Here is a 21954-nt window from a genome sequence, read left to right as displayed (position 1 = left end):
AGTGCATGATCTAGTTCAGGCTGATTTTCCTACTGGATCACTCCTACCTATGCTACCAGTGCATTTGGAAAGGCTTCGTGAGGCTTGGGACAAACCTGCCTCTGTACCACCTACTTCGAAGTGTTTTGATTCCTTGTATAGAATCTATGCTCCAGAATCAAAATTTTTGGCCTCACATCCAGCTCCAAATTCCATCATTGTCCATTCCGCATCTAAAGTGAAACCTTCAAGACAGCCTAGAGTTTTCGCATCCTCGGCTCTGATCTGCAACCAGATATCAAGCAGAAAATCAAGGACCTTCCCTTTGATGGTCTTGGACTGTTTCACGCCTCCGCTGATGAGATTCTCACATCTGTTGATGACGGCCGTAAGAGAGCTAAGTGGCTTGGAGTCACTCAACCCATTCCATAGCAGTCAAACCGGCCGAGACCTTGGAAACCAGCATATCAAAGGCGTCAGTGTTGTCCAAAACAGTCTGAATACTGGAAGCGGAAAGCCCCTCAACCCAAGCAGGTTTTCCACCAGAAATCACGCTCTCAACAAGCCAAAAAGTCCACCCCGCCATCCAAGCAATCTCTTTGACTTCACTCCCTGCCCCTTTCAACAGCTGGATCCTCTCTATCAGACCAGACTTTTCCCTTTCTACCAGACTTTGCATCCGATCACCATGGACTCTTCGGTGCTCATCATAATTCGTCTAGGTTACGCCACTGAGTTCCTTTTGCCCCCACACCATCACCACTTCGTTGTCACTCCACCGTCTCTTCATCTCCAGCAAGAGATCTTGGACTTGCTCCAAAAAGATGTGATAGAGCCTGTTACCCATCACCACCGTGGAACAGGTTTCTATTCACGATACTTTCTGGTTCCCAAGAGGGACGGGGGCAAGAGACCCATTCTGGATCTCAGGTGACTAAACAAATGGATAGTCTACAAAAAATTCAGAATGATCTCTGTTCAATTGATCCTGCCCTTAATATATCAGGATTCATGGATGGTTTCCCTGGATCTCCAGGATGCCTATTTCCACGTGACCATCAGACCTCAACACCGCAAATATCTCCGCTTCGCATGGGACAACATCACTTCCAGTATGAGTGTTCATGAAATGCATGGCAGTGGCGGCAGCTGCCATCCGTCTTCGCCGCGTCTCTGTTTTCCCGTACATAGACAACTGGTTGATAATCGCCCCTACAGCACACCAACTTGTGAAGGATCTCAAAACAACCCTCTCTCTTCTGGCCTCCTTGCGTCTATGTGTGAACATTACCAAGTCTCATCTCACCCCAACATAGGATCTTCAATTCATAGCTGCTCGTCTTTGCATGTGTCCTCACCTTGTCTTTCTTCCCTTGGATCGGGCCCAAACTATTCTATCGTTGGCCCAGGATGTCATTCTTTCTTCGACACAACCTGCAGTCATCATTCAACATCTTTTGGGCCTCATGGCTGCAACTACTTCGGTACTCCGTTTTGCCAGACTGCGCATGCGGCCGCTCCAGCTCTGGTTCGTTTGTGCCTACCATCCTTATTGTACCTCAGAGAGTTCTACTCTACATTTCCTGGTGGAGCGTTCCGAACAACCTGCTCTGTGGAATGCCTTTCGTTCTTCCCCCTCTTTCTCCTGTTGTAACTAAGTAGGGAGCCCACTTAGAGGACAAGACTGTCAGAGGTCTGTGGACCGTCTCGGAGGGCGCCATGCACAGAAACTGTCTGGAGCTTATTGCTGTTCACGGGGCTCTTCAGTCCTTTTTCCCATCTTTAACCGACCGACATGTTCAGATTACAACGGACAACATGGCTACAGTTTTCTATGTGAACAGGCAGGGTGGGACCAAGTCCGTCCGTCTATGTCGACTAACCATGCCATCCATTTGCCAGGGATAGAGAACGTGTTGGCCGACTCCCTCAGCAGGATTCGCCTGGACAACCACGAATGGTCCCTCAATCCACGCTATCTGCATTGCATCTTCACATGCTTCGGGGTCCCACGAATAGATGTCTTTGCAACAAGGGCCAACTCAAAATGCCATCGCTTTTACTCCAGGAGAAGCAACGATGCCTTTCTTCAAGTTTAGAAAGGACCACTACATTACCTTTTCCCCCCAACTCCTCTAATTACTCAATCTCTTCTCAAGATCGTTCGGGACAGTACAGATTGCACCCTAATAACTCCATGGTGGCCACAACAACCGTGGTTCACGAGACTCCTTCAGCTGTCTCATCACACCTACTGTCACCTTCCTTTGGCAGATGACCTCACCCAGAATCAGGGCCAGATATGGAACCACAACCCCCAGATCCTGGGGCTCACAGCATGGAAAATATGGCCGTAGACCTGCCATTAGAAGTTGCACAGGTTATCCTAAACACCAGGAAACCCTCTACTAGACGTTCATACCAGTGTAAATGGAAGCGCTTCTGTTCTTTTGTGCTTTCTCAACAATTTGATCCAGAGACTGTATCTCTGCCTTCGATCTTAAAATACCTTTTGTCATTGCAAGTTTATGGACTTAGTTATTCCTCTTTGAAGGTTCATCTTTCAGCCATCTCTGCTTTCCATAAGCCTGTCGATGGTCAGACTGTTTTCTCCCATAGACTGTCCAAATCATTCCTCAGGGGCATGTTACACCTTCACCCCCCTGTTAAACCTATTGTGCCCATTTTGAGCCTATCACTAGTTCTTCCACAATTTATGAAACCTCCGTTTGAGCCCTTAGCTACCGTTGATCTCAACCTTCTTTTTTGGAAGACTGCCCTGTTGGTTGCACTCACCTCCGGCAAGCGAGCTAGTGACGTGTGTGCATTCCGCTCTGACCCTCCTTATACAGGTTTTCACAGAAACAAGGTGGTCCTAAGAGTGGATCCGGCCTTCCTCCCAAAAGTTGTTTCGAAATTTCATCTTTCGATCTCTACTTCGTTACCCACGTTTTTCCCTGAACCTAAAGATTCTTGACAAAAAAAAAAAAAAGCTTTACACACTCTCGCCGTCAGACGGGCTTTGTCCTTTTCCTCTCTCGTACACAACCCTTCCTTAAGGACCCTAACTTGTTTGTGGCCTACAGCAATCCCCACAGAGGGTGTAAAATTTCTACCCAGAGACTCTCTAAGTGGTTATCCAGTGCAATTCGGTTGTGCTACGAAGTTGCTAAGGGTCTCAAGGCTCATTCGACTAGAGCAGTCTCGACCTCCTCGGCCTTCCTGGAGGGCGTCTCCTTAGAGGACATTTGCTCTGCTGCAGCATGGTCCTCTCCGTCCACATTCGTCTCCCACTATGCTTTGGCTGTTCGTGCCAGATGTGACGCCACCTTCGGCCAAGCAGTTCTCAGGGCCATCTTCCACTGAAGTCAACCCAAGTGAGTCCCTGCGTACATTGTAAGTATTTAATTTTTCTTGCCAGCACCCACCTCCTTCTTTGGTCTTCAGCTTGCTAATCACCCATGTGTGGGACTGCACAGAGACCACGATGAAGATAAACAGGTTGCTTACCTGTAACTTATGATCTTCGAGTGGTCATCTGTGCAGTCACACATGCCCACCCAGCCTTCCCCTCTGCTGGCTTTTCTGCTCTGGCTTTGCCTACGTAGACTGTCAGTAGCAGCTGGAAGAAACTGAGTGGGAGGGATGCCTCCTGCTTGCTCTAGGCATGCACAGTCGTTGCCTGCTTCCCAGGGCGAGCAGGAGAGCATGCCAAAAAACACTCTAGGCGAGCTACTGGAGACTCCGAGGTACGGATCCGTTGCCAGCGGCAAGATCCATGTGTGTGACTGCACAGATGACCACTCGAAGATCATAAGTTACAGGTGAGCAACCTGTTTTTATCGTTGCATCCATTGCCTGTAATATTTAAAAAAGAAAGCAACTGTGTTGTAGTATAAACAAAATAAGACTAGTGTTGAACATTTTTAGAGTTGTTTGATGACATTATGAAGCCCAGTTTTTGTGCTTCTGCCTTGCTCCCTGCTGGCAGAGAGGGGGGAGGGAGGGAGAGGGGAGGGAGAGAGAGGGAGAGGAAGAGAAGGGGAGAGAGAGATGGGGAGAGGGGGAGGGAGAGAGATGGGGAGACGGAGAGAGGGGGAGGGAGAGAGAAGGGGAGAGAGAGATGGGGAGATGGAGGGAGAGAGGGGGAGAGAGAGGGAGGGAGAGATGGGGAGAAGGAGAGAGAAAGGGAGAGGAGGAGGGAGAGAGGTGGGGAGACGGAGGTAGAGGAAGAGAACTGGGAGGGAGAGAGAAGGGGATAGATAGATGGGGAAAGGGGGAGGGAGAGAGAAGGGGAGAGAGAGATGGGGAGGAGGGAGAGAGAAAGGGAGAGGGGGGAGGACCTCTATCCAGCTCTGCAGAAGAACTACTTCCTTGTGTCCAGGTGGGGCTGATGTGTCCGTCCACAGGACACCAGGGAGAACCTCCTTTCCCCAGGCCGGATGGCACGTACAGAAAAACCCAGCCTCTGGCCCAGAGGTGTCTAGGGAGGTCCCTGGTGCTGGGGCCCTTGGTGAGGAGAAGCAGCTCAGCCCCCCGGGAATGACTGCAGCCAGGGGGCACATCTGTCCCTGCAAAAGGGGGCCAGGATGGGACTCCGAGGAGGAGGGTTGTGCCTTTAGCCCTGGTTTGTGGGTCTTTCCTTGCAGCCCCTTCCCGGGAGATGGCTTGGGGGGCACCCAGAAGAGGGGGGACCTCAGCGCCTCCTGGAACCGTGCCTGGCAGTGGGTGGCCCTCCAGGAAGTGGCGGGAGCACAGTGGGTGACGGGGGCTCCCGGGGGGAGTGTGGCCCCCTTCCCTGCCACGCAGGGCCCCACTGCAGGAGCCAGGCAGGGAGAAGCCTCTCTGTCTGCCCCCCCCGGCCTGCTTGGGGGGAGGGGTCAGGGTGCCTCACTGCGAGAGCCACCCCCCCCCAACGTTAATAAATAAGTGGCGCTCTCCCCCCCCCTCTGGCTCTGTTGCAGGAGAGGCAGCTTTCCGCCGTGGGTGCAGCAAACCCGCGTCTGAGCGTCGCTATGGGTCAGCCCTGGAACGGGATCCTCCCCGGGCAACCGCCTCCGCCCCCGCGACTCCAGATCACGGAAAATGGAGAGTTTCGCAACACCGCGTCTGAGCACTAGCAACCGCCCCCCGCCTCACCCCGCCCCCCCAGCCAGAGGGCGCCATGGGGTGCGGTGGGGTGGGGGGCCGGCCGGGCAGGAGCCGCACGCAGCAGCCGGGGCCAGAGAAGGGCCCACAGGCATTCTTTCAGGGTGTTTTATAGCAGGACACAGACGACAATCTAAACCCCCCTCAGCCCCCCCCACGCCTGACCCAGTGCCGGAGGAGCACCTTCTGCCCCCCCTCCGAAACAGAGTCACGGGGAGGGGTCTCCTTCTGTCCCCCCCAATATTTCTCAGGAGTGGCATCCCCTGCCCCCTCCCCCCCAGGCAGCCATGACACTTCCTAAGGCCGCGGGAGGGCCCGCCCCACCCCCCTCTGTGCTGCTGCTGCTGCTGCTGAGAAGAAGAAGGACGCTTGGCCTCCAGGGGCAGGCTGGTCCCGACTCCCTTGGGATGCGCTCGCTTCCGCCAGCGGCCACGGAGGGTTCGGGGTGCCTCCCCCATCCCCCCCCAACGGGGAGGGGAGATGGGCTCAGATGGGAGGGAGGTGTCCCCCCCCACACACAGCAACGCTGTGCCCCCTCCCCTCCCCCATTCTGCACTCTCCATCCTGTGATAAAGGGCTTTGCCTGCTCTGTACAGTGCCCCCCCCTTCTTTCTGGGAATTGCTCTGGATTCTTCTTCTTCTTCTTCTCTCTCTCTCTGCAGAGTTCTGTTTTCCTCCGTGGGGGCAGGGCAGGGCAGGGGGAAGCCCCTTTTGCTCTTTCGCTTTCCTTCCTGTTCTCCAGCTGCCGCCTCGGCCTGGGTTCTCTGGGGAGGGGCCGTCAAACTATCTCAAAGAAGCCATTTTAGAACTGCCCAGCCGCAGGGCACTCAGGGGGTGGGGTGGGGGGTGGGTCCTGCCCCACGCCTGCCTGCAGGGGAGAAGCAAAGGGAAAGGGGGCTCCGGCTCCCCCACGCGTGTGGTGCTCGCTCGCCGTCTGTCCGTCCGTCCGTCGTGCTTTGGTTCCTGAGCTGCAGCTGGGTGAAAAGTGTTCTTGGGCGCCGTGGTGAACTCTCTCTCTCTCGTGGCTGTTCTTTCTTGCGACCCTGGTGCATCTTCTTCTCTCTCCCCCCCCCCCTCTCTCTGCTTCCCACTGACCCTTCCTCCCCCCCTCTCTCTCTGCCCCTCCCCTCCCCGGACAAGGACGGTGACTCAGGCGGGCACCGTAGATATTTATACGTATTATTATGATGCTGAATTATGATTATTATTATGATTATTACTATTATATAAAAGTTTGTACATATGTGAAGTCCCTTGACCACCTGCTCCCCCCCCCCCCGCTGCCCGCTCCTCGTGGACCTCGCCAGGTGTAAGTACCGCGGGATTTGTACTGTACATAACAAGAAGCAGCAGAACTCTCTGGACCTCCGTAGTCCTCTGTACATATTTCCTACCTTCCAAAGGGAGTTCAGGTCAATGGGGCTCATGGGCCGTGACATCATTTTGGACCCCCCAGGCGAAACTCTCTCTCTCGCTCTCGCTCTCAAGCTCTCCAGTTTATTTTATGTCAAATTTATTTTTCTCTCATTTTTTTCTGGAGTGTGTGGTGAAAACAGAAGAAAAATGTTTAATAAAAAGCAATTGGTCTTTTACAACCTGTGAATTGCAAAGGAGGGGGTCGGGAGGCGGGGCTGCTTTGGGGGCCTCCCTGTGGAGCGCAGGCCAGACCCAGAGGGCCAGCGGGGGGGGGGGGGGGCAGCTTTGCCTCCTCGGCAGAGGAGCTGGGGAATACTCACCTGGCATGGCTGGATTGTCATGAAGGGGCTTGGGACTCCTGAACCCCCTTGCAGATCAGAGACTCGTAGGGTTGGAAGCCCCTGCACAAGGCCGGAAATCCACAAATGCTCCCCCCACCCCACCCCAGTGATTGCTGCAGGCTCCACTCCCAGAAGAGGATGGCGAATGAGAACCCCCCCCCAGGCCCCCTGGCCCAACCGGGCCCTGATGCATGCAGCCCCTCCTGAGCAGCACAGCTGTCCAAGGAAAGCCAGCCCCCCTCCGCCTCTGCCACGGAGGGACTGCCAGGGATTCTAACTATGCTTAGGCGGAAACTCACAAAGGTCAATTTCAAGAACTCCCAATTAGGGGCCAAGAGAGGCACAAGAGGGGGGCGGGGAAGAAGTGCAGAAAAGGGCAACTAGAAGGACTAAAGGGCTGGAACACTTTCCCTATGAAGAAAGGTTGAAACTTTAGCTTGGAGAAACGTCGACTGTGGGGTGACATGATAGAGCTCTACAAGATTATGCATGGGATGGAGAAGGTAGAGAAAGAAGTACTTTTCTCCCTTTCTCACAATACAAGAACTCGTGAGCATTTGATGAAATTGCTGAGCAGTCGGGTTAGAACGGATAAAAGGAGGTACTTCTTCACCCAAAGGGTGATTAACATGTGGAATTCACTGCCACAGGAGGTGGAGGCGGCTACAAGCATAGCAGCTTCAAGAGGGGGTTAGATAAAAATATGGAGCAGAGGTCCAGCAGTGGCTATTAGCCACAGTGTGTGTGTGTGTATAAATTTTTGGCCACTGTGATACAGAGTGTTGGACTGGATGGGCCATTGGCCTGATCCAACGTGGCTTATGTTCTTAAGCTCCGGCTGTCTTCACAGCCAGCCAGGCCCTGTGAGGTGGGGGGGGGCTTCCTTCTGAAGGGAAGGGCTTCCTGAGGGTGCGCTTTCCCACTGCAGCCGCTTCCGCAGGTGATAATGGCCACAGGGCTTTCTGAGAGCCAGGTTGGCATAGTTAAGAGCATGTACGAAGTTTGATTCCCTGCTCGTCCACATGCAGCTGCTGGAGTGACCTTGAGTCAATCACAAGTTCTCTCAAGAGCAGTTTCTTGAAAGAACTCTCGGCCCCACCTGCCTCCTGGGGTCTCTGTTGTGGGGAGGCGAAGGGAAGGGGATTGAAAGCGGCTGTAGCCTCCAGAAGGTCCCCAGTTCAGTCCCCAGCAGCAGCCCAGCTAAAAGGCTCAGAGGAGGGGCTGCCCCAAAGACTCCCTCTTGAGTCCCTAGAGAGCAGCTGCCAGCCCAAGTGAAGCGCCACAAGGACCTAAGAGGGATGAGGCCACTGACTCATCTAGGGCAACCCCTGCCTCTCCCGGGGGCCGGAATCCAGCGTGCCCCTCCGCTCCATGCGGATCGTGGCCCTGAGGCTGTGGCTGTCGATACTCCAGGAATGCTGCCCCTGTGTTCGGGGCTGCTCTGGCTTGGAGACTGTCACAGCAGGCTGCTACAGCAGCATCTTCCCCCACAAGGGGCCAAGGAGGGGAGGGGCCCATTAAACACAGCGGCAAAGTAAAAAACAGTAAATGGATAATAATCAGCTGTAGTCCTGCAATCCGAGCTCTGCTTGCAACCAGTTTGATCCCGGTGGAAGCTGGGTTCGGCAGCAGGCTCCAGGTTGATTCAGCCTTCCATCCTTACCACATCGGTAAAGTGAGTCCCCAGCTTGCTGGGGGGGGGGGGGGAGTAGATGACTGGCCCAATGAGAAAACATTGGGCCAAGAAAACATGTGATGTCACCCCATGGGTCGAAAACAACTGGTGCATGCACAGGGGACTACCTTTACCTTTAATAATAATTAAGGGGATAAAACAATATACGGTACAACACACAGCACGCGATAGGCCATGGCAGACAATTACTTTGCTTCTCCAGGGAGTAGGTCTAGGGTGGCCAATCCGAGTTGGGGGGTGGGATCCCCTGGTTTGGAGGCCCTCCCCTTGTTTCAGGGTTATCAGAAAGTGGGGCGGGGTGAGGGGAGGAAATGTCCCCAAGGTACTCCATTTTACCCCATGGAGAGCAATACTCCCTCCAAGCTGTGGGGTCCCCCCATAGGATATGATAGAGAACTGATCCATGGGTATCTGGGAAGACTGTTTTTGAGGTGGAGGCACCAAATTTTCAGCACAGCATATGGACCTCTCCCCACCAAGTTTCAAAAGGATTGGACCAATGGGTCCAATTCTATGAGCCCCCAAAGATGCCCCATCTCCATGATTGCCAATGGAGGGGAGGCATTTGAAAGGAATGAAGGCCAGAACTCCCAGCTCCACCTCCAAAGTCCCCAGATGTTGCCTGCGTGGGACCGGGGGCTGCCGGGGGGGGGCACATCACAACAAAGCCACCGGGCAGCAGAAAGATGGGCCACGTTGGTCTGTGGCAGCAGAATAAAGCAGGAGTCCAGCAATACCTTTAAGACCAACAAAAGAGCAAAAATGTTTGAAGTAGATTAAAGGAATAACAAGGTCAGGTCTGTGTCCAGCTGGGGGGAGGGGCAGCAAAGGCTGTTGTAATGTCCCATTGGTCACAACCACAGCCTCTACATTTATTACTCTTCACGCTAAAGAAGCCTCAGGAGCCAGGCACCAATCTCCAATCCTGACTTGTTTATTGCCTGTGCTCCGCCCCCCACTAAAGCAGGGCACAGAATGACCATTGCCAGACCTGACCTCGTTCTTCCTTTAATATCACGAGCATTTTCATTCTTTTGCATGCTAATTCCCTGCCCCTCTCGCTCTGTGTAGGCCGGCTGCTTCCACCCCCTCCTGCACAGGGAGCCTCACCGCCTGAATGAACCACGGTGGGCCTTAAAGGCGCCTGCCCCGGACTCCTCCTTTAGAAGCTTCCCGGGAGCTGCAGCTTGTTGGTCCAGGAAGGGAAACTGGACCGGGCCGCCTTGGGGGGGGAGGGTATTAGGGTTGCCAGCCTCCAGGCGGGGCCTGGGGATCTCCCGCTTTGACAACTGGCAGAGACCAGCTCCCCCCTGGAGAAAGCGGCCCCGCCCTCTCCTGGCTCCACCCCCCCAGTCTCCAGGGGTTCCCCATGGCAGGGAGACCCCGGGAGGAGAGGAGCTTTGGAGGCATCAGAGGAAGCCCCTCCAGCCCTCCCGAGAGTCAAGGCATGCGCATGCGCTGCTGGCGCACCACGGCCTTGTGTCCTGGAGTCCCGCAGGCCCCCATCACCATCACCACCACGCATGCGCTCTCAGCAGCAGCCCCGCACGCGCGCGCACACACGAGCGACTCTTCCCCCCCCCGTCCTAGTCGGCCAATCAACGTCCCGCGCTGCCCCTGACGTCACCATTGCGGCCAGCCAGAGAAGCAGCGCCCCGCCCACCCAGCGGACGGCCAATGGGAGCGCGGGATAGCCTCTTTCGGCGCTGCCTGACAGGGCCCCTCCCCGAAAGGGCGCAGCCAATCGGGTAGCAGCTTCTCATCCGGGTCCTGCTAGGCCGGCTCCTCTTCCACACTCCTCCCCCACTGGTCTCCCATGGCGTAGAGGGCGGGGCCCCAAGGTCCGTGACGGGCGTTGGTTGGTCAGGAGGTTCGTAGGAGGCGGGCTTTCTGGATCTCGGCCCGTCACTGGCTGGCTGTGGCAGGAAGCGCCAGCCGGTTGGCTCCGGGGGTGGGCGGGGCGGTTGGGCCGTCCAACCACCAGGGGGCGCCCCGCTTCTCCCATTGGGCGAGGAAGTCCCGCTCGGTCAGGGGGGCAGGCGGGGGGAGGCGGCGCTGCGGCCTCCGGAAGGGCCCAGGAGGAGGGCAGGTGAGGAGGAGGGGAGGGGAGGGCCGCCCGGCCAGGGTGCCTCTGAGCACGTGCAGAGCGCCAAGAGGCCCCCCCCAGCCTGGGAAACCCCCGGGAGGGAGGGAGGGGGCACTTGTGGGGTCTGTGGGGGGAGTCCACAGGGGGGTCTGTGGGAGGCCTGCAGGGGGGAGGGGGCACTTGTGGGGTCTGTGGGGGGAGTCCACAGGGGGGTCTGTGGGAGGCCTGCAGGGGGGAGGGGGCACTTGTGGGGTCTGTGGGGGGAGTCCACAGGGGGGTCTGTGGGAGGCCTGCAGGGGGGAGGGGGCACTTGTGGGGTCTGTGGGGGGAGTCCACAGGGGGGTCTGTGGGAGGCCTGCAGGGGGGAGGGGGCACTTGTGGGGTCTGTGGGGGGAGTCCACAGGGGGGTCTGTGGGAGGCCTGCAGGGGGGAGGGGGCACTTGTGGGGTCTGTGGGGGGAGTCCACAGGGGGGTCTGTGGGAGGCCTGCAGGGGGGCCTTCCGGGGGGAGGGGGCACTTGTGGGGTCTGTGGGGGGAGTCCACAGGGGGGGGGGTCTGTGGGAGGCCTGCAGGGGGGAGGGGGCACTTGTGGGGTGCAGGGGGGGGTCTGTGGGAGGCCTGCAGGGGGGCCTTCCGGGGGGCACTTGTGGGGTGCAGGGGGGTCTGTGGGGGGAGCCCAGGCCCTGTGCCTTCAGGGGGGCCTTCCGGGGGGAGGGGGCACTTGTGGGGTGCAGGGGGGGAGTCTTGGCCCTGCGCCTTCGGGGGGGGCTGTAACTCCCACACCATAAATCCCCCCCTCCCCAGAGCTGGAGGGCAGGTTGCGGAGAGGCGCCCAGAGGGCCCCTGCAAGCGTGGTGCCTCTAGCATGCCATGTGCCTGTGTGTTCTACTGCAACTGAGGTGAAGCAGCTCATTTGGAATCCTAGAGTTGGAGGGGACCTGCAGGGTCCTCTAGTCCAGCCCCCTGCACCATGCAGGAAACTCAAAGGCACCTCCCCCTCGATTCACAGGACCTGCATTTGGTGGCTAAAAGTCACTCCACAGACGGAACTGTGCCTTCCCAGTTCATGCCCATCTCTGCTTGTAAAATCAAGGAGAGAAAGGAGGCCCGAGGTGGCACCTTCTGACGGCTTTTCCCTACCAGTCTAGATGAAGACCCACAAGGTGTGTCAGCTTATAGGAACATAACAGAAGCATAAGAAACGTAACAGAAGAAGAAGGGAGGGACGGTGGCTCAGCTTCAGAGCATCTGTTCAGTAAGCAGAAGGTCCCAGGTTCAGTCCCCAGCATCGCCAACTAAAAAAGGGTCCAGGCAAGTGGACATGAAAAACCTCAGCTGGAGAGCCACTGCCAGTCTGAGTAGACAAGACTGACTTTGATGGACCAAAGAGGGTCTGGTTAAGTAGAAGGCAGCTTCAGAGGTTCATATTGCTGGGTCGGACCACTGGCCCCCCCAGTCCAACACACAGTGGCCAGGACACTGGAAACCCTCCCACTGTTGCCCCCCCTACCCCAAGTACCAGGAATACAGAGCATCACTTGCCCCAGACTATACCTTGTGCCTAAGAGCCACTGATGGAGCTGCACAACTGTGTGGGCAGCCGTAATACTTATGGGCCACATTTCTCGTAGGGTGACCTCTCCATTTAGAAAAAAGGTAGCCAAGAGGGAGGGTGATAAGAGGTGTGTAAGATGAGGCTCCAGGTGGAGGAAGGGTATAGGAGTTCTTTTCCTCTCTCTTGTCAAATTTGAACTGAGTACTCTTGGAATTTATGGACAGCAGGTTCAAGGCAGACAAAAGGAAATGTGTCTTTACTCAGGATGGTGGAATTCAGTGCCAGCGGCTGCAAGCACAACCAGCTTCAAGAAGGGATCGGATAAGCATCTGGAGCAGAGGTCCATCAGTGGCAATGAGCCACAGCCTATTGTTGGAACTCTCCGTCTGGGGCAGTGATGCTCTGTATTCTTGGTGCTTGTGGGGGGAAACCGTGGGAGGGCTTCTGGTGTCCTGGCCCCACTGGTGGACCTCCTGATGGCACCTGGGGTTTTTTTGGGCCACTGCGTGGCACGGACTGGATGGGCCATTGGCCTGATCCAGCATGGCTTCTCTTATGTTTTTATGTTCTAAGTAGGATGGCAACAAATGTAGATCGTCGTAAAAGGGGGTGGGATTAATGGAGGAGGGGTCCATCAGGGGCTGGTTTTAGCCATGGTAACTAAAAGGAGCCTCCGCCTTCAGAGGCAGTCAGCTGCTGCATACCAGTGCCAGACGGCCACATTGGGGAGGGTTTGTTTAGTCCTCCAGGGGAACTGCTTGACCGCTCTGTGTGGTCTGATTCAGCAGGCCTCTTGTGCTGTTCTCATTGGCGTCTTCTCTCTTCTTCCCCTCCTCCTGCTCCTCACCGCTTCCTGTGGCTGCAGCCACTGTCCGTGGCAGCCGCGTGGCCGAGGCCAGTCAGGGCGTGATGGAGCCGGAGACGCGCAGTGTGCAGATCCAGTTCCCGCATTATGCGGCCGTCCTGCTGGAGTCGCTCAACAAGCACCGGCTGGAGGGGAAGTTCTGTGACATCTCCATCCACGTCCAGGGCCGGGTCTTCCAGGCCCACAAGAGCGTTCTGGCCGCCTCCTCCCCCTACTTCCACGACAAGCTGCTGCTCAATGACACCAACTGCATCGTCCTGCCCAGCGTCATCGAGCCCGATGCCTTCGAGAACCTGCTGCAGCTGATCTACTCGGGGCGCCTCAAGCTGCTCCTGGAGGCCCTGCCCAGCCACCTCCTGGTGGCCAGTGGCCTGCAGATGTGGCAGGTGGTGGACCAGTGCTCGGGCATCCTCAAGGAGCTGGAGGGGGGGCCCTGTCGGCCGTGGCCGGGCCGGGCCAGCGAGAGCCAGTCGCCCAGCAGCAGCAGCTACTTTGGAGCCCGCGAGGAGGCTGCGAGCGGAGGGGAAGGGCCTGGGCGTCGCTTGCAGGACGGCTGCCCGGATGATGAGGTGCTGAAGATCCAGGTGCCCCACGACGACGACGAAGAGGAGGAGGAGGAAGAGGAAGAGGATGACGAGCGGCAGGCCCCAATGTGCAGCGGCTCCACAGACAGCCCCGTGAAAGTCATCCTGGACGAAGGTGAGGAGGGGGAGCGCGACGGCTGCTCCAAAGGGCCGGGGAACACAGGCTCTGCCCTCCACGAGGCCCCCAAGGTCTTCTACATCAAGCAGGAGCGCTTTGACGCAGAGGAGGCGTCCACTTCGGTGCTGGGCAGTGGCGCTGGCTCCTCTCTGCCCGAGTCGGGCTTTCTCAAGGCCTTGGGCCGGCCTCTCAGCATGGCTGATGTGCCTGGACTGTGCCAGGCGGAGATCCAGGAGACCGGCGAGGTCAGCTACATCCTGCCCAGCGGGGCCTTCTCGTCCACGGCCACTCCCAGCTTCTCCGGGAAGGCCTCGGACTCCTCGGTGCCTTTTCCGGAGAGCTCCTGGAAGCCGGTCGACCTCCACGGGAACGAGATCGTTGCCCACGCCATCCACGGGCAGGTGGTGCACGCCCCCGTGAAGCTGATGTCGGCCCCCGACGGCAAGAGGTTCGGCTGCCTGTGCGGGAAGCGCTTCGCGGTGAAGCCCAAGCGGGACCGGCACATCATGCTGACCTTCAGCCTGCGCCCCTTCGGCTGCTCCGTCTGCAGCAAGAAGTTCAAGCTCAAGCACCACCTCACCGAGCACATGAAGACGCACGACGGGAACCTCTACGCCTGCGAGGACTGCGGCCGCAAGTTCCGCGTCCAGAGCTGCTTCCTGAAGCACAAGGAGCTGTGCAAGGGACAGGGCTGGGCCACCGCCTGCTGGACCTACAAGTAGGGGGGTGGGAGCCGCGGCCTTCTTGCCCGCATGGCCGGGGGGCCTCCTGCCTCGCTGCTTTTGCTGAGTCCCTTGGCCTCGTGCTGCTGCAGATGCCCCTTCTGCGTCAGGAGGGGCCCTCGGCCTCACACCTGGTGCACGGAAGGCAAGTTGGAAGAGCAAAGGACGTGGGCGGGGCAGCTGTGAAGCGGAGGGTGGCGGGGGGAGTTGGGCGCCACCAGGCCTGACCGCAGAGCAATGGTTGCTCTTGGATCTGAGCTGCTTCTTCCTTCCAGTCAGCTCCCTGGTTGTGGGGGGGGGGGGTGGCCTTGCCCAACCCCCTGCTCTCTGCTTCAGAGGGACCCCTCCCTCCCTCCGGGTCTCTCTGGCAGGAGCAGAGAGCGGCTCAGTTGTGTGAGGGACAGCAGCCGGCAGGAGCACCCCAGCCCATCCTGCCTTCCCCCTCCTCCCCACTCTTCAGCCCAGCCGTTCTCTGCTTTGTGGGGTTGAGGAGCACCACTGGCGTGGCCATCCCTTGGCCCCCACAGCAGGAGTCAGACTGATGGGCTCTTTGCTTAGCATGGTAAGGCTGGCTCCTTTGATGGGACAAGGCCCAAGAAGCCTTCAGGGGAGAGAGCCAGGGGACAGGGGCTTCCCAGTGGGAAACAGGTTGATGGGCCTGCCCTGGCTTGATCCAGCAGGGGGGCTCTGGCCACTTTGTGTCTCAACCCTGGTAGCAAAAGTATATGTTGTGGTTTCAGCAGCAGCACAACAGCTGTCACAATAGATCATAGATTATATAATCACAATGGACTTGGACAAAAGTTCGAGGTTTTACTCAACATGAAGGAGCTGGGGATGTTTAGCCTGGAGAGGAGGCGGCTGAGAGGGGATAGGATCACCATCTTCAAGGACTTGGAAGGGATGTCCTATAGAGGATGGGATGGAATTAGAATCATAGAGTTGGAAGGGACCTCTAGGGTCATCTAGTCCAACCCCCTGCACAATGCAGGAAACTCACAAACACCTCCCCCTAAATTCACAGGATTCTCATTGCTGTCAGATGGCAATCTAGACTCTGTTGAAAAACCTCCAAGGAAGGAGAGCCCACCACCTCCCGAGGAGGAAGCCTGTTCCACTGAGGAACCACTCTCACAGTCAGGAATCATAGAGTTGGAAGGGACCTCCAGGGTCACAAACACCTCCCCCTAAATTCACAGGATCTTCATTGCTGTCAGATGGCCATCTAGGCTCTGCTTAAAAACCTCCAAGGAAGGAGAGCCCACCACCTCCTGAGGAGGAAGCCTGTTCCACTGAGGAACTGCTCTAACGGTCAGGAAGTTCTTCCTAATGTTGAGCCGGAAACCCTTTTGATTTAATTTCAACCCATTGATTCTGGTCCTACCTTCCGGGGCCACAGAAAACAATTTCACGCCATCCTCTATATGACAGCCCCTCAAGGACTTGAAGATGGTGATCATATCATCTCTCAGCCGCCTCCTCTCCAGGCTAAACATCCCCAGCTCCTTCAGTCTTTCCTCAGAGGACTTGGTCTCCAGACCCCTCACCAGAATTGTTTTCTGTGGCCCCAGAAGGTAGGACGAGAACCAACGGGTTGAAATTAAATCAAAAGAGTTTCCGGCTCAACATGACGAAGAACTTCCTGATTGTGAGAGCAGTTCCTCAGTGGAACAGGCTTCCTCGGGAGGTGGTGGGCTCTCCTTCCTGGGAAGTTTTTAAACAGAGGCTGGATGGCCATCTGACAGTGATGAAGATCCTGTGAATTTAGGGGGAGGTGTTTGTGAGTTTCCCCGCATTGTGCAGGGGGTTAGACTAGATGACCCTGGATGTCCCTTCCAACTCTAGGATTCTATGATTCTGATAGAGCAGTTCCTCAGGCTTCCTCCTTTGGAGGTGGTGGGCTCTCCTTCCTTGGAGGTTTTTCAACAGAGGCTAGATGGCCATCTGACAGCAATGAGGATCCTGTGAATTTCGGGGGAGGCGTTTGTGGGTTTCCTGCATTGGGCAGGGGGTTGGACTAGATGACCCTGGAGGTCCCTTCCAGCTCTAGGATTCTAAGTCCATCAGTTGCACTTGGGAATCTTTCCTTATTGGATACTCTAGAAAGTCCATTCATATCAGATAGGAATCTTCCTTTTTAATGATGACGTTTCCTAGATAATTTCCATGCTTTGAAGAGAAACCTTCTTCTAAGCAGATTCCACATTTTAAATCTGTAGAGAATCTGCCACAAATAATTTCCCTGCAGGGGTGGCCAGTCTGACCCTCCCGGTTGGTTGGGGCTTGGCCGGACTGCCTGGCATCGGCCTTTGGCCCGTCAGACTATCAGCCAAGAGTACTCGTGTGCTCAATGCTCAGCCTGCTCCTCTCTCCTGCCCAAGTGGCTTGCAAAACCTCCATCTTCTCTCTAATTGCTGAGCTTTGATCCCTGTGGCTGGCCGCGTGTCTAAGGCCTGACCATCCCCAAGCCAGCCTTTGGGGGCAATCCGTGGCCGAGGGCTGCAGAGGCCTAGCAGCGGTGGAGCTGGTGGGGCAGCAGAGGCCGGGCTGCTCTGCCATCCCTGCTGGCCTTGGAAGAGGCGGCTGGATGTTCGGGCCTGGCAGCTCCAGAGACCCACGAGGTTTCCAGGGCCGGAGCTCCTTTGGTTATGGGTCTGGGCCGCTGTCCTTCACACCAAGTGGGCTCCTTTCTGAGGCCAGAAGAAGAGGGGCCGCCTGACAGCCCCCAGGAGGCCTTGGGGGGTAGGGAAGGCGGGGGCATGCGTCAGGCGGAGGGGGAGCAGAAAAGGTCCATGATGGTGTTTTCAGAAAACAATCCAGGAACTGCAGCTTTGAAGTAAACGACACGAGAACTCTCGGGATGAGAGTAATAAGCTCACGGAGCATCATCAGAGTCATTCCCCATTCAACACTTCTGGTCCTTTCTTGTCATTAAACAACACTGCTTTCCATCAGGACTCACGGCCCTTCCTGGCTGCTGGAGGAGACTCGGCTGGGTGGGCCCAGGGGAGGTCTGCAGCCCCCTTGGTCAAAAGTCACAGCAGCCGCAGCCCCTTTCCCGATGACCGGAAGGCCCCGGGGCTCGGGCTGGTGCTGGGCAGAGCAGCTACTGTCTGTGGTGAGACTGCTGTTCAGAGGGAGGGAGGCAGGATTGGGGACTAAATGTAAAAACGGTGTCCTAATTGGTGGTTTCAACTATCCGCGCATTGATTGGGTCAATATGTGTTCAAGCCGAGAGAGGTTGTGAGGAGGAAACCGAAAGGAAAGGTGAATACAGCCAGAACCCTTGGGGAAGCATGGAGACTTTAAAACTACAGTCCTAGAAGCTCAGATAAAATATATACCACAGGTTTGGAAAGGCACAGATAAGTATAGAAAAAGGCCAGCATGGCTGACAAACAAAGTAATGGAAGCTGCAGGGGGGGGGGGCGGCTTCTGTCAAGTGCTCAGCCTGCAGCCCTCCTGGCCAGAGGCCCTGGTGCATCCAGCTGCCTCGTGGGTGAGCAGCGTGCAGCGCAGGGAGGGTGGTTGTGCTCCGGTTAGGTGCCAGCCAGGCCTTTTGTGCCACGGGGGCATTTCTTCTGGCTGCACAGGCAGGTTTGGGCAAGAGGGCAAGCGATGCCTAGGCAGACCTCAGCACCCAGAGAGGAGACAGCAGAAATCCTGGGGGGAGACTCTCCCCACCTCCGCCCTGCCACTTTTGCTCCTGTTGACTGGCAGAAGCAAGCATGTCTGAGTCTTTCGCAGTAATAAGATGAGCAAGTGAAACGGGAACAGCTCTAGTGCAAGTAGAAGCCATTTTTCAAAGACAATATCAAACCAAGCCCCACCAGCTGGGCCTCCTGATGGCCCCTGGGTTTCTTGGCCACTGTGCGACACTTTAGTGTGTCGGACTGGTTGGGCCGCTGGCCTGACCAACAGGGCTGCTCTTCTTTCGGCCACAGTGTGACAGAGTATTGGCAGGAGGGGCTGCCGGCCTTCTTTTATGTTCTTTTGCTCTGTCTCCTTGGTGCTGGGTGGGGGCACAGGGGGAGGGCTTCTGGAGTCCTGACCTCACTGTTGGCACCTGGATTTTGGCTACTGTGTGACACTTTAGAGTGTTGGACTGGAGGGGCCCTTGGCCTGACCCAAGATGGCTTCTCTTATTTTGTGCTGGGGGGGGGGGGGAGTGGGAAGACTTCTGGAGTCCTGGCCCTGCTGGTGGAGCTTCTGATGGCCCCGGGGGGTGGGGGGGGGGTTGGCCACAGTGTGACAGAGTGCTAGGCGGGAGGGGCCACTGGCCTGGTCCAACAGGACTTCTCTTCTGTTCTGACAGCACCCTGGTTGCAGTTGCTGCCATCTGCCTGGCCTCTTCATTCAAGAGAAGTTCTGTTTGGGGGCCCAGGGAGGAGGAGGAGGCCTGGCTGCTGGAACAAGGGGTGTGGGGGAGCCCCTCTACTCGAAAAATGGCCTCGGAGCAGCCAAGCGAGTTCGGCTTTGGAAGCATCTCCTGCAGGTGGTCTCCTGATGCTGCCCCCCGAAGGCCCCTCCAGCGGAGGGAGAGTGGCCGGTGGGTCTATGCTGGGGCTTCCTCCTGCCCATCTTGGGGCTGTTCTGAAACAAGTGGTCCCCTTGATATGCGTTCTCTCTCAAGCAGAGGCACTGGGAGGCCGCTCACGGACAATTAAAAATCAGTAACTGCATATTAAGCTTGCGTTGAGGAAGAATGAGCCGCTGGCATCCCTTTGAAACACAGCAGTCCTGAACTCAGCCTGGGGGTGGAGCCAAAGACAGCCACGCCTTCCCAGTGGGAAACCCGAGTGGCACCGGGCTGACCAGTGGGGCGGGCAGAGCGTGGAAATAAAGCAGCCACCTCCTCTAGAACTGGTCGCTTTTGTCTTCAGTTCAGTTAGCTTCTTTTTAGTAACAATTCTCCTGTCGTGGTGGCAAATCTGACCCTCCTCATTGGTTGGGGCTTGGTGGGACTGTGGGGCATCAGGCTTTGGCCGGTCAAACTATCAATCAAGAGCCCTTGCGTGCCATTGGTCGAGTCCGCTCCCTTCTCTCACCCAAGTGGCGGTTGCTAGCCAGCAAAGCTGATTCTGCCAGTAAAGGCAACCAATCTTAGTTCTGACAGTTATGGTGGAAACACACTATTGGCCCACCACACGTCAGTCACCATCTCTGGCCTCCCATTGGCTGACTCCGCTGCCTCTGCAGGCCCAGGAATGTTGAAGAAACCTCCCCAAGCAGTCTTCCCTCAGAGGCAGCCGCGTCTCCCCCTCTTCTCTGTGGCCTCTCTGTCAACCGGCCTCAAAAAGGGCCGGAGAGGCCTCTCAGCACATGCAGCCTCCAATGGCCACAGATACAGCCGGAGGCCAGGTTCTGCGGGGGGTGTTTCTTAAAGCCCATGGCTGCCCCCTGGGAAGAGCCTGTTGCTAGGCAACCCAGGCTGCTTTGGTCAGTAAAGCCAGAGGCCTCAGGTGAGTAGAATGCCAGAGTCCACCCTCCAAATCAGTTATTTTCTCCAGGATGGGGAGAGAGACCTGTTGTCTGGAGTTCAGACAGCGATCACCTCCCCTTGAGGGGCGGGGGTGTGGAGAGTGAATGGCATCTCCATATGATGGCTGGAGATCACTCAGAATTACAACAGCTCTCCAGATGGCAGAGATCAACTCCCCTTGAGGTGGGGAGGAGTGCCTGCCTTCACTTGGGTGGGTGGGAAGACACCAAGCACTTGGCCAGAGCCGCCTCCTACAACCCATTGTAATTTTCTTCACAATGCACCTCACTCCTAATATTGCATAGAATCCTAGAGTTCGAAGGGATCTGCAGGGTCATCTAGTCCAACCTGTTGCACAATGCAGGGAATTCACAAGTACCTCCCCCTAGGTTCACAGGATCAGCATTGCTCAGGTGGCCATCTAGCCTCTGCTTAAAAAACAGGAAGGAGAGGAGATCCTTCTAGTTGGCAGCCTCACTGAGGACTGGCAGCTCTGCCTTCCCAGGAGATAGTCAAGCCACAAGGACACACACACAGGCACTCTGCCTCTTGCTTGCTACCCCTCTGGCCAGCTGCCTTTACAGTTGGTGTAGTGGCTAAGAGTGCAGACTCTCATCTGGGAGAACCGCCTCAGATTCCCCACTCCTCCACTTGCAGCTGCTGGGATGGCCTTGGGTCAGCCAGAGCTCTCATAGGAGTTGTCCTTGAAAGGGCAACTGCTGGGAGAGCCCTCTCAGCCCCACCCACCTCACAGGGTGTTTGTTGTGGGGAGGAAGGGAAAGGAGATTGTGAACCACTCTGAGATTCAGTGTATAGATGGGATATAAATACAATTTCTTCTTCTCTGTTGCCTTACTGCTTCTAATTCTGGGATTTCTCCGAGAGGCTGAGAATTCCCTTTGGGCCGCCCCCTGCAGCCCTCTTTGCAGCTCTCTTGAAAAATCCGCCCCACCAAAGAACAGGCTGCTGCGTCAGATGCAAAACCCTCCACCCCTTAGTTTTAGGTCGAGTGGGCTGAACAGGACGGGATCCCCGCCCCGCAGAGCGGCCCCATGGAGTTGCAGGAGGCGTGGAGAGGGCAGCCCGCCTGGAGCTCCTGGCGCCTTCCTCTGCAGCACCGAAGGGGTTAAGCCCATAGAGAGAGAGGGAGGCCTTGGCTAGAGAGGCCGAGGAGTAGGGTCTTTCTGGGGGGGGAGGAGAGAAGGGCTTGGTCCCTGCAGGAGCCTCACCCCGGGAGGAAGGTCTCCTTGGAAGTAAGGAGTGGGGCTAAGCTTTGGCCCTGGATCTTGGAGGGGAGCGGGGTTTGCACAAGGTCGCCAACTCCCGGGTGGGGAATCCCCCAAGTGTGGGGCAGGGAGGGGGCAGGCTCACAACAGCTTCGGCCTTGAGCAAAACTTCCTTCAAGGATCAGGCGACCAGGTGCCCCCCTCCGACTGGAGGAAGACAGAAAGGGCACGGGCATCCAGCACGGGAAGCATTGCGGAGGCAGCGGCGTAAAGCCCCCCATATGTGGGTTCAAGGACCCACCTCCGGCAGGGTTTTGCAGAGTGGGCACCCAGGGAGAGGACATGGCTGTCTCTGCCCCCTCCCTCCACCGCTCACTTGGCAGATTGGGGGGGGGGGGAAGGGCAGCCTTTTGCCAGGCAAGAGAGGTACAAACAGCAGGGAGAAAGAGAAGGGCGCAGTCCCAGGAGGCCTTGGGGGTTCAGGTCCCGCTAAGGCGGCTGCCGGCAAGAACACAAAACTCCCTTGTGGGGGCTGGGAGGCCCAAAAAGGACAAATCCCTCATGCTGATTGGCTGGCCTGAATGCCTGGCAGTTTGACTGATTCCACAGGTCGGGGCCAGGGCGAAAAAAGCCACGCTCTGGTCGAGGGAAGTCGGAGGTCCCTTGGACCAGGGGTGGACAGGAGATGTTGATTGGCAGATTGCAGCAGCCTATGGGGAGAGGCATGTGAGGAAAA

At 56.9% G+C, this 21954-nt stretch overlaps 2 protein-coding genes across 7 annotated transcripts in view; both read left to right on the top strand.

Moving 5' to 3' along the window:
- The window catches only part of SYNGAP1 (synaptic Ras GTPase activating protein 1), a 98147-nt gene extending 92959 nt beyond the window's left edge, over positions 1–5188 (top strand). For 5 of the 6 annotated variants that reach the window (XM_060238876.1, XM_060238875.1, XM_060238873.1 and 2 more), the window contains one exon: positions 4944–5188. In XM_060238876.1, coding sequence (XP_060094859.1) covers positions 4944–5099 — 156 coding nt within the window. In that variant the 3' untranslated portion in view covers positions 5100–5188. The remainder of the gene's footprint in view (positions 1–4943) is intronic. The other variant, XR_009555404.1, reaches the window with a different exon arrangement.
- Positions 5189–13089: 7901 nt separating this feature from the next.
- On the top strand, positions 13090–14521 carry ZBTB9 (zinc finger and BTB domain containing 9). Its single transcript, XM_060238871.1, has one exon. The coding sequence runs from the start codon at positions 13131–13133 to the stop codon at positions 14508–14510; it is 1380 nt and encodes a 459-aa protein (XP_060094854.1). The 5' UTR covers positions 13090–13130; the 3' UTR covers positions 14511–14521.
- The last annotated feature ends 7433 nt before the right edge of the window (positions 14522–21954 follow it).

The sequence above is a fragment of the Heteronotia binoei genome, chromosome 5 (assembly GCF_032191835.1).
Source record: "Heteronotia binoei isolate CCM8104 ecotype False Entrance Well chromosome 5, APGP_CSIRO_Hbin_v1, whole genome shotgun sequence".
Classification (NCBI taxonomy): domain Eukaryota; kingdom Metazoa; phylum Chordata; class Lepidosauria; order Squamata; family Gekkonidae; genus Heteronotia; species Heteronotia binoei.
This window is presented reverse-complemented; position numbering and strand designations above follow the sequence as displayed.

Excerpts from the sequence above, each read along its gene's own strand:
- ZBTB9 (XM_060238871.1), top strand. The coding sequence starts at position 13,131 with ATGGAGCCGGAGACGCGCAGTGTGCAGATCCAGTTCCCGCATTATGCG.